General features: G+C 38.7%; 1 protein-coding gene across 1 annotated transcript in view; it reads left to right on the top strand.

Moving 5' to 3' along the window:
- The window catches only part of cntn4 (contactin 4), a 151,090-nt gene that overhangs the window by 79,579 nt on the left and 59,220 nt on the right, over positions 1 to 12,291 (top strand). Inside the window, exons 5-6 of the mRNA XM_049479461.1 lie at positions 2,487 to 2,582; positions 11,967 to 12,170. Coding sequence (XP_049335418.1) covers positions 2,487 to 2,582; positions 11,967 to 12,170 — 300 coding nt within the window. The remainder of the gene's footprint in view (positions 1 to 2,486; positions 2,583 to 11,966; positions 12,171 to 12,291) is intronic.

The following is a 12,291-nucleotide window of genomic DNA, read 5'->3' as shown; positions in this document are numbered from 1 at the left end:
CAGCCCAATAACAAATAATGATCTGTAATTAAAGTTTATTAAACCTGTTGAATAATAATATAGAATAATGTGATAAACGGGTGTGAGAGGATAAATAATATAATATAAATTGTTTTCTTATTAAAGTAAATTGTCTTATTAAAGTAAATGTTTATGTAATATAAAACTTTATAATCACATTACAGATCACCTTTCTCACCTGTGAATCACGATTCCAGAGAATTCCTGAAATTCCAGAGTCTCAATGTTTTCAGGTTTTATATCATCTTATCATCCGAGTTCAGCAGCGGCGCCTCATTCAGATTCAGGACTGAATAAAATCACTGATTGGAACTTTAAATATAGAGAGTTTACTGAGGGGGAGGAGATCCATTACTGCAGTAATCTGAGAAAAGGAGAAAGAATTGCTTTTCTTAATAAACGAGTAGAGCCTCAAATTACTGTTAAATCACTGCGGCTCCCAGAGTTAAAGAGAGATTTATGTTTTACCAAATAATTAAGGTGAGGCCACTTAATAGACTTTTCTCGTAGCCAATATGACGCTATATTAGCTGACCTTCCAGCACTTTTCATAAATCAGTGACCTCCGTTATTTTATATTTAAATCTACCCTGGAGCTGAACCAATCAGCAGTGAGCTCTGAGGGATGATGTTACAGTGAGGGACATTTAGCTTCATCCCTTCATCTTTTCATCCCTTCATCTCTTCATCCCTTCATCCCTTCATCTCTGCTCCAGGTGACGCCACAGATCCAGCCTGATGATAAATGAGAGATAAGTTATCTGATAGGTGAAATATGTGCTGTAAGAGTTTCAGTGACGGCAGGTTTTACGTTACTCATAAACGACTTAAATTAATTCATAATATCATTAAATTACAGCTGATGAAGATTTTTCTACAACTGGGTCAGTTTATTTATCTATATAAAAATATTATAAATGTTTTAGAATATGGTCTCTTTCATTTTTTTTAAGTCCTGTTGGACGCTTTACTGCAGGTACATTCTTTCTTTATCAGAACCGAAACAATTTAAACATGATGCAGCAAACTGGACCCCAGTAAAAGCATTAAAGTTACAGGAGGAGAAATTAAACTGATTAAACTCCTAAACTTCTTCTCGCCATCCGTCCCGGAGCCGCAGCGTGAGTCCGCTACTCTACGCCTGTAGATTTTATAAACGGTTTCTAATCGCTGTTCTGTGCTTCGTAAAGAACATTGAGAGGTTTGGGAATGAAGCCTCTTTACAGAGATTCCACTTGAGACTTCACAAAGCGTCCATCCATGCAGCTCATCTACCTCCACCAATCGCCTTCCTCCAAGATCTGAGGCGCAACAGTCTGCACTGGGGAAAGCCGGGAGGCTTCGGCTTGTTATTGTTTTCCATCAATTGTCAAAAAAAGAAATTAGTTCCAGAGGAAAAAAGGTAATTTCAGCTGGTGGAGGATTTTCAGAGCGGCTCTGTAATGTTTTCTGGCGAACTCTCGATGAATAAAAAGGACAAACGGGAGCCTGATAACTAGAGGAGCCGTTAAACCCATCAGTGTGAGACTTACGCCGGAAAACACCGGCGCCGCGGTGCAGGTAACACTGGATCTTCTGTTCAGCTCTTATTGATTTCACCTTCATTTAATCAGTCTGTCCAATACCATAAAACTACACTGCAGATGACAAGAAGTTTCATTTTTTAATGTTTGTGGGCTGAGACTGCTGTAGATCATGAGGAACCTCGAGGCTCTTTCTCAACTCCAGACCTTTTTAAAGCAGATTCACCTGCAGGTCCAACGCAGAACCATCACCTGAGAACTGATCTCCAGCACCAGAAAAACTGCTCTTTAACTTTTTAATACATAAAACACAGCAAATACTGTCTAAACATGATTCCAGACTGGAGGTGGAATGACAGGAGGCGGTCCTCAGACACACCCAGACACCAATCAAAATATACTTTATTAGATAAAGAATCAGACAGAAGGTGGGTCAGAAGCTCAACTCCCGTAAACAGCAGCAATAAAGGTTAAACATACCAGAAACAAAAACACAGTTCAGAGGTCATTCACAGCCAGTCAGTATCAGAGCGCAGGTAAAAATCAGGGTCTGTAAAAACAAACAAGCACAAAACGAGAGGCAATGAGATAGCGTTTTATACGAGGATAAATCCGTCACTACTCAGGTGAAGAGTGTGTGCTGAAGGGCGGTTTATACTGAGAGTTATCAGTACTCTGGAGAAAAGCTTTTTGGAAGTATTTTCATCTTGATTGTGGATATTCTGCCTAATAAGGAGATTCAATTTAATTAAAGTATTATGCATATGTAATTGTCTCACTTTGTGTGTCAATATTTTTCATAAACCTTTAATATAATCTCTCTCTCTGTCTCTGTCTCTCTCTGTTTATGTCTCTCTTTCTCTGTCTCTCTCTCTCTGTTTCTCTCTGTTTCTCTCTCTCTCTCTTTATTACTAATTGTTATTATTTATTTTTGTGTTTCAGATTTGGAGAACTTTAAGACTCATCGGCGGAGTGCTGTGTCGGTGAGGGAGGGGCAGGGGGTGGTGCTTCTCTGTGGTCCGCCCCCTCATTCAGGAGGTCAGTATTTAGATAGATAGATAGATAGATAGATAGATTGATAGATAGATAGATAGATAGATAGATAGATAGATAGATAGATAGATAGATAGATAGATAGATAGATAGATAGATAGATAGATAGATAGATAGAAACTTTGTCTGCTTGTTCTTTATTATTTTAGTAATAATCTTTTTGATAATATGATCTGGATCTGGCCTGAGGACTTCTATTATGAAGTCTGCTAAACCATATTAGCTGCAGTCGAGCTGGGTAATGCTAACAGATGCTAACTGCTGATGCTAACAGATGATATCACATGAGACTGTGCTGATTAGATGGGTTAAGTTCTGCTGTTTGATTTTGGAGTGCAGGGTTCAGCTTCCCCTTTTTGCCCCGCCCACATTAGTAATGTGTTTATGTGACTGAAGCTGATTGGTGGAGCTGGGTAGTGGTGTAGTAGAAGGTTGGGTTGTTCGCTGTGTAATAGAGGATATAATCCCGTATCGTCTCTGAGAGAGATACTGATTTTAGTAGCTTCATTAATCTCTGTGGAGGTTTTTTCTGATGCATGTTAATAATTTGACACTTCTGAATCAGAAGAACATATTTTCCACGATCACACGTGTGTGCGTAAAATATAGTGAATATTCATATTTACCCTGTTCACCATGCTATAGCTCACTCTCTCTCTCTGTCTCCTAAACCCTTCGTTAACACCAACTATCAATTTAATAGCCCTTATTAATTAATCCAGCAGCATGTGTTTCTACAGCTGATTAACAGTGTTAACAGAGATGCTAATTTTTTTTTTTTATGTTTGTTATTTATGTTAATGTTTTTTTATGTTACAGTTGAATCCATTTTCTGGTTTGTCAACAACATTAAGAATCTTTTTCACACATTTCTGAGGGTTTTTTCAGTAGTTTTATAACAGGGTTGGGGTTAATGTTTTACAGCCTGACTGATGAATTTTATGTTGCTAATATGGATTTTAGCTTGATATTCTCCAGTTCTAACTTGTTCCCACATCTTAGAAATACTAAAGACGATATGATGGTTTGTGTCTCTGCATCACTGTTCTGGATCTGTTTAATAAAACACAGTTAAAGTGTTCAAGTATGCAGTGTGTGTGTGTGTGTGTGTGTGTAGATAATCTATAATACTGAATAAATACTGTATAATTTGAGGAGTAATGATTTCAGATACAGCTGGTATCTATATTATTCTGTTCTGTGGAAAAATCTTGCTGTTTTATTCCTGCCCCTCATTTTATCAACACTTTTATCAACATATATTTACAAAGGACTGTAAAAGTGACAGACAGACGCGCTGCTTTTCCCTGAGCGCCGGAGATTGTTGGTCTATTTTTGAAGAAGCAGATTTTATTATTTCTCTTGTGTCTTCAGAGCGGAGCGAACAGAAAACAAAATGCTATTTCAGCTTCAGAACGTAAACGCTGGAATAATTAATCAGTGTATCAGATGATGAGACTCCAGCATCAAAGAGGCTGAAATCACACACTTTACATCACACACACTTTACATCACACACACTTTACATCACACACACTTTACATCACACACACTTTACATCACACACACTTTACATCACACACAAAAGAAGCTGTCAGCCAGAGACAGAGCCGAGATGGAGGCAGGTTGTATCCAAACAGCGACTCAATCGTCTCCTACAAACACTTACAGCTCGATCTGCTGACCTGATCCTGAAACCTCTGATTTTACCGGAGAGGAAAACAGTTTAAATCTTGAATCTTGTTCTGCAGTTTATGGACAGAAATGTCCAACCTGTCTGATTCTGTCGGGTAACTCGAGACTTCAGCTCTGATCTCTGTATTAATATCAGTCTGATATCAGACGCCAGCGCTGGATCAGATACTGGAGGGACGATAAAGCAGAAATCGGATCAGATCTGAAACAAACCTCCTGAAAAAGCACTGAATCCTGATTCTGTAACAGATATAAAACTTTTTAAAGGAATATTTAAAGAATTGATTCATTTTTTGCACTTTAAAACCAGTTTAAACAGACTAAGCTAATGGTTCAGTGTTTAGTATAATATAATAATTATTTTACTAAAATAAACTTTTGTACTGAATTTCAACTCATAATTAAGCAGACTCTCAGCGCTACAGTAACAGCAGATTAACTGGGTTAACTTTTAGTCTTTTAGCACCTTTAGCAGATATTCAGATCCATCCAGTTTTAGATTTTAGCAAAATTAACTTTGTGTTGTGCAGTAAACTCTGTGGTGGGGCAATAAGGGGCAGTAAACTCTGTGGTGGGGCAATAAGGGGCAGTAAACTCTGTGGTGGGGCAGTAAGGGGCAGTAAACTCTGTGGTGGGGCAATAAGGGGCAGTAAACTCTGTGGTGGGGCAATAAGGGGCAGTAAACTCTGTGGTGGGCAGTAAACTCAGTTTAATATATAGGATATAAGATATAAAGGAGTTTGATTGTGAAACAGGTGTTGATCACTTTCACTCCCAGTTTCACTGTGTTTTTCTGCATGTGAGAAATAAACTGAACTGATCTTCTGCTCAGTATAGAAACACCAGAGTCTGAGTGAAGGAGAGCAGGAATATCCGCTACAGTTACAGTTTTTTACACAGTCTGGTGCAGAATGGGTAGAAGGTTAATCGTTCCTGAAGTAGATGAAAGAACTGGTGATGAAGATGATGAAGCTCTTCAGTCCTGCAGTGAAGGGGTTTGAGATTTCTCTCTAGGTGTGTAAACAGTGTGTCTCCAGTTAGACACCAGTCATACACCAGCATGTCCCTGAGGCCCCGGAATAACACACACACACACACACTCTAATCCCTCAGTGCCTGTGGGAGTGAACTCAGCCCTGCAGGAATACACTGCCACTCACTCTGCTCTACAAAAACAACTGATTATGAGCTGCAGAGTCTGAGAGCTCCGGCGGAGGAGCTGCTCTGTATTAACTGCAGCTTTATGCTCCACTTTAAGGTCATTTGGAACAAATTTACCCAGAAGCGCATTATTTTACTGCGCTGATCCGCTGCTCCGGACTGTTCGCAGAAAGCAGCCCAACAGCTATAGAACATAAAGATAAATAGGAATATTTCTTTATACTCTTCTACTACGATACTTTAGATCAGGAGATTTTTTATAGTCTGTGTTACGGAGGAGTAGAAAAGCTGTTCTAGTAACATTAGATATGTGTTTATCGAATGCTAGATCTGAATCTATGATAACTCCAAGGTTTTTAGCTGCTGAACCAGGGGTGGCTGAGAAGTCAGCCAGATTTAGCTTTAAGTCTGATCATTTATTTCTAGCAGCTTTGGGGCCTAATAGGAGAACTTCTGTTTTATCACTATTTAATAGGAGGAAGTTGTGCGACATCCATGATTTTACATCTTCTACACCATAGGTCGGCAATAGGCGGCCCGCGGGCCAGATGCGGCCCGCAAGCAAGAAACATCTGGCCCGTGAGGTTGAACTATAATGAAAAAAAAAATCGGACTGTCCGTCTCAAAAATGCTCTTTATTTAGAAACTTAATTTTCCAAAACAGAAAATTTTATTAAATATTTTTTGATAGAGCCACGGGCTGTTAGATAACTGCTAGCTTCTTTATTCTGTTTTTTTTTTTATTCGTTTGTTTTTTTTATTTAACAAACAGGTATATCATTAATAGCGCCCCCAATGGTCAGTCCACAGATTTCACCCACATCAGCCCACTTGAATGTCTGCTTGTCATTTTAAGAGCACCCTCCCGCCACCGCGCCCAAGTGCTTGTGGCCCGCCATGTAATGGCTTGGAAAAAATCTGGCCCGCGGCCAAACTTAATTGCCGACCCCTGTTCTACACAATCCTCGATTTTCTTTAATCTTACTCTGTCGTCAGGTTTGGCTGATATGAAGAGCTGCGTGTCATCCGCATAACAATGAAAATTCACATCATATTTTCTAATAACTTTGCCCAGTGGGAGCATATATAATGTAAATAATAACGGTCCTAATATAGAGCCTTGTGGAATTCCATATCTTACCTTAGTATAACTGGAAGACATATCATTTATCCTCACAAACTGAAAACGATCGGTTAATTTAAATGATAATAATGTAGTTCCAGTTCTCTAATCTTTAGAACAGAACTGTTTAACTACAGACCTGAAGAATCTTCTTCACCCACAAAATGTGCAGCTCTGAATCCAAATCAGCCACTGAGAGCCTGTCACTCCCCATATCCCTCACCCACGTCCCCGCAAATACTCTATACACACACACTCACACACACTATACACTTACACTACACACTCACACACACTACACACACTATACACTTACACTACACACACTATACACTGAGAGCCTGTCACTCCCCATATCCCTCACCCACGTCCCCGCAAATACTCTATACACACACACTCACACACACTATACACACACTATACACTCACACTACACACTCACACACACTACACACACTCTATACACACACACAGTCTATATACTTACACACATACACATACACACACACACACACACACACTCAATACACACACACACAAATAGGTGTAATTCAGTGTGAATGAGTCAGTCTGATGATTAGAAGCCCTGGTTTAGGGAATAAACCTACAAATAGTTTTTCAGTTTTATTATTTATATTTATAGTTGATGACGTGATAAATACACTAAACAGTGAATTAAATATATCTAAAATAAAAACGTTTAAACTGCAGCAGCTGCATAAACACTGTTCTTAACTGATTAACATACTGATTAACATACTGATTAACATACTGTAAGAATTTAGCAAATACCTGAAGAATTCTGAAGACTTAACCCTTATCAGTTTTATATTAATATTTATATTTATATCACCCATATGAAAAAGTTAGTCTCCTTATTTACAAAAAAAAAACTATTTACCAACTTACTAATTTACTGCGCTGTTGTTTGTTAGGCAGCAAGTGAACAGTCATGAAAAGTTTGAAATTGATGTAGTAATGCAGGTTTTATAATCTGAGACACAGATAGAAAATCAAGGCAACCAGTAATATAAAACAACACAGTTAAATACATTTAAAGAAGTGAAAGAACAGCTAATTATAATGTTATAATGTCGGGTATCACATGAGTTCATGCTGGATTACAGCAGATCTGTACTGGCAGCAATAAATAAAACTACACAGTATTATTCAAGTGGTCTTAATGTTATGGCTCATTGGTATAGGAAAGAAACACATGGAACAGATTGGATTTTAGTTTTTTTTTTAAAAAAGGTTTTTTGTCTTATTTTTATCTTTTTTTCTCCTCCGGCGCGCTCACACTCTCTCCGGCAGCGTAATTAAAAATGCATACTGTTGTCACAACAAGCTTTACATGTATTATTAACACAAGATGATCAGGCAGCTGTGACATTATTAAAATTCATCGAGAGCTCCAGCATTAGTAATGATTACAGCGAGTCTCTGGCTCGGCGTTATCGGCGCTGTATGATACGCCGGTGTGAACCCAAGTCTGTAATGAAGCCGGTGTTCCGCTGACGGACGGATCTCTGTACTCCGGCTCTGTTAGTGGGAGCTGAGGATGAATATTTATTATATATATAGTATTAAAACGCTGCTCCAGCGCCGCAGCCTCGCCGGACTCAGAGCTGGAGGTGTGGAGATGATATTAATCATCAGAGATTCCCTGAATTCAGCCAACTGTGTTGTTTTGTATGGAGAGGCGTCAGACGCAGAGGCAGAGCTTCAGCCAGCAGGTTTCTTTCCTTTAGTCATTAAAGGTCAAATTAAACCGTCACCTTAATCACACCCTTCAGCTGCACTTTCCTTCAGGCCTCGTAAAGAAGTGTACGGCTGTTTTTAGCTTCTGAAACTTTATCTATTTTAGACCTTCATCACTCTGATGCACTGAGAACTGACAGTCAGATTACGATATGATAAATAATCCTGCAGTATTAATCAAAAACCTCATCCATATTCAACTAAAAGCAATTGGGATTAGAAATACACAATCCCACAGCCAATAAACAGCTTCCATCTTACATTATACTCCACCCCCTTTTAACTCTAGTCGCATTTCTGTATTATATAACAACATGTATACATGTTTCTTTGATTTTAACAAATTAAAAACCTCTGGAATATAATCAAGAGGAAGATGGATGATCACAAACCATCAAACCACCAAACTGAACTGCTTAATTTTTGCACCAAGAGAATTTTTGCTGTTTCTCTCAGAACAACAAACTGCCCCACCCCCCCACCCCCGAGTCCAGACCTCAACATCACTGAATGTGTTTCATGACTCTGATATAAGAACTGAGGTTTCTGTTAAATTATTTCTATTCAGGTGAAAATTAAATAAATTATCGTTGAGCTTTGATTTTGCTGTATTTTAAGTGCTATATATTAAGTGCTGTATATTAAGTGCTGTATTTTAAGTGCTGTATTTTAGGTGATGTATATTATGGGCTATATTTTAAGGGATGTGATTGTATGGTGTGGAAAGTGGGAAAGTTTACCGTTTGTATTTTAACCCAATATTTACTGTTGAATTCCCAAAACACTGTACCGGAATAAAGAGCCAGAACATCTAAACTGAGGTTCAGTTATTAGTGTTTCAGAGTGTGGTGACCTGAATACAAATGTCTGGAACCAGTCAATTACAGAAAAGGATAATTAAGTCTATGTCCGTTCTGGAAGTATAGCGGGAGCGTCCTGCCCTGTAATCACTGAGCGTGCAGGACGCTGTAATTAGGGAGACAGCAGAGCGTAGCAGCAGCTGCAGTGTGGTTCAGAGCGTCTGTTACTGTGGTCTGACTTTCACTCAAACATCTCCTGCAGCGAAACTCCCACCACACTACTGGAAGTTCAAACACTCCAGACAGTTCTGGGAGAATCAGCCTCTTTTAATTCTGCTTTTCTGAATTAAAAAATCAATGTTTCCCATCACTGAGCACCCGTGCCTACAGATTACAGAAACAAAATTCATCATTAATTATTTATTCTTGCTTTAACACTTTATTCTGACAGAAAACTCTTTTTGCAGTTTGTGGAAAAACTTTTCCATTCTGGGATTTTTATTTTTAAAGTTCACTAAACCGAAGTCGGATTGTGTCTCTGGTCTGTGAGCTTCTCAGTTGGTCTGTTAGCCTTTTAATTACCTTTGGACCAGAAAAGTGCTCCAGAAATCTGCTCCACTTCCTTCCTCTGCTGAGGTAGAACCGAGTCTGCAGCTATGGATTGCGCTGTGATAAATGACCGGCCGATTTGAGAGAGCGAAGGCTGGAGTCCTCAAAGACTGCTTTCTGTAATTAGCAGCGTGCTAATGAGCAAATGGACTTGATTGGGCTCGGAGGGGGAGATGCTACATGTCTGTCAGTTAAACGAGCTGCCGAGCTGATCAGGGAACTGCTGATTACAACATTATCTGTTTTTTTCAAACAAATTTGTCACCGAAGGCCGGGAGGCTTTTTTCAGTGTGTCTATAAATGATGCCGTTCAAAGACTGATTAGCTTTATAATCTTCTGTTTTATCCTGTGATCTGAAATGTGAAGCATTGCTAGGCCTCTTATACAATAAACAAAATAAAACAAATATTTCTTTAATTTATAAAATGATCTCTGAACACAAACACTGTGATGAGATTGATCTCATGCAGGTTTACTGAGCTATCACACTCTTCTGGACACTCTTTCAGTTTGATTGTTTGTGTTTGATATTTTGCTGGATAATGGAGTTACCTGTATTGTACCTGTTCTGCTTTTTGTTATTCTGCAGCCGGACTTAACCCACCTGTTAGAAAAACACAGGAGAATAAAAACTGTATAAAATTACAGTAGATCCTGTTCTGATCCTGTTAAACCAACAATATAATTTAAAATGGCATCATTTAAAGTCATAATTAATGGTGTAGATAATCTAAATGATTATCTGGAGTAAAAGATGAAATTAAGTTTATTTAGAGGACAGTTTGACAGCTACTCCCTTTTTTATAAAAAATAGTTTTTGGCAGAAAATGCCAAAGTAAAATCTCAGCGGTAAAAGTTTTAAATCAAAACACAGCCGTCTCTCAGGAGCCATTTCAACATCAACCCAGACTCGGCTCGGCTCGGCTACCTGCTGCTCCCAGAGCCTCAGGTATTAATTGCGTGAATGGTAATCAGCTGTGGTGCAGAGAGAGAGACGGGTACTTTCTCCAACCTGCCGATGAGGAGAAACAGCACGACTTCCTACAAACAACCAGCCTGAACCTCCTGAACTTCACCTTCTTCCACGGAGGGTTAAAAATCCCCCGATAGCTGAACATTATGAACATATGGACGGAGCATCTCAGTCCGTCCCAGGAGCTCCGCACTTTTTATACTTTATCTTTCATTTAAAATCCCTGTTTTTCAGCGTGAAGCTTTTATTATTAACCCGATTCTCCTGAAAAAATACGTTCAGAAACCTCGACGACATTTCTCTTGTATTTAAATTCAGGTCTTATTGGGACATTGCAGTTATTTTATAAAACAAATAAACAAAATAAAATTAATAAAAATAAGGATTCATTTTTTATTTACAATTAAGATAGCTTATAACACATACACATATTTGTAAATACACAATATGTAAATGCATTGTTTTTTCGAGACAAGGTCATTTTGCAGATTAGTTTACAAACTTTATCCTGCTTCTAAAATGACTAAACCCTGCATTACTGCAGTAATATTAGTCCACTATTGTTCATGTCATGGATTTAAATTTAAATAACCAAATTCTGTTCATTTTAAAATGCAATTATTAAACATTTCATTAAAAATTGTTTTTATTAATCAAAGCAGAAAAACACTGTGGTTAGTAAATGGTAATCATGCATTAAAATGTAATTATTATGTAACTTTCTATGAATAAAAGGGAAATGATGTAAAAATTCACTTATTTACTCTCAGTAGATCAACAAGACCCATAATACTGTCTTATATTTATAGATCGTGCATCATTACGCTTTAAAGATAATAAATCCTGGTATGAAAAATGTCCTTTTTTGTACATTTTATCCTTTGTGCCATTTTAAGCACTGTTCAGGTAGTCCTGCTGTCCCCTTGACTGGAGGCCAAATAATCACAGGACACTGCTTATCCTTTTCTGTCATTAATTTTCACCCTCCGAGCCCCACATCCCTCCACAGCCTGATTAATTTTCACCCTAGCATGTAGCCCCAATGCTAATTTAGCAGCTCTGGGGAAAGCAGAAGATTCATGAGCGGCTCTGACTCCTGCCATTTAGATTCAGTGGAGAGGAGAAATGTCACGACACACTCCGCTTATGTTCACGCAAAGTTTCCAAGCTGCAGAATGACCTCTTTCTCTTTTATGATTCATGTTAAGTGCCACTTTTGTTCTTTTTCTCCCGTCTTTCCCGACAGCGCTGACGTTCAGCTGGATTTTTAATGAGTTCCCGTCGTTTGTGAAGCAGGACGCTCGCAGGTTTGTGTCTCAGGAGACGGGGAACCTGTACATCGCTAAAGTGGAGCCGTCCGATGTGGGAAACTACACTTGTGTCGTGACCAATACCGTCACAAAAACCCGCGTCCACGGCCCGCCCACTCCTCTGGTCCTGCGGACTGACGGTGAGGAAACTGTTCTATCAGATACACTACTGACTCACAATTACACCAGCGTGAGCAGATTCACTGATACACTTCTATAATCACACCCACCTGTTCCAGTGAATACATCACCATTAATAAC

This window comes from Astyanax mexicanus, chromosome 5 (assembly GCF_023375975.1).
Source record: "Astyanax mexicanus isolate ESR-SI-001 chromosome 5, AstMex3_surface, whole genome shotgun sequence".
In the NCBI taxonomy this organism is placed as follows: Eukaryota; Metazoa; Chordata; class Actinopteri; order Characiformes; family Acestrorhamphidae; genus Astyanax; species Astyanax mexicanus.
The sequence above is the reverse complement of the archived record's forward strand: the minus strand, read 5'-3'. Positions and strand labels throughout refer to the sequence as shown.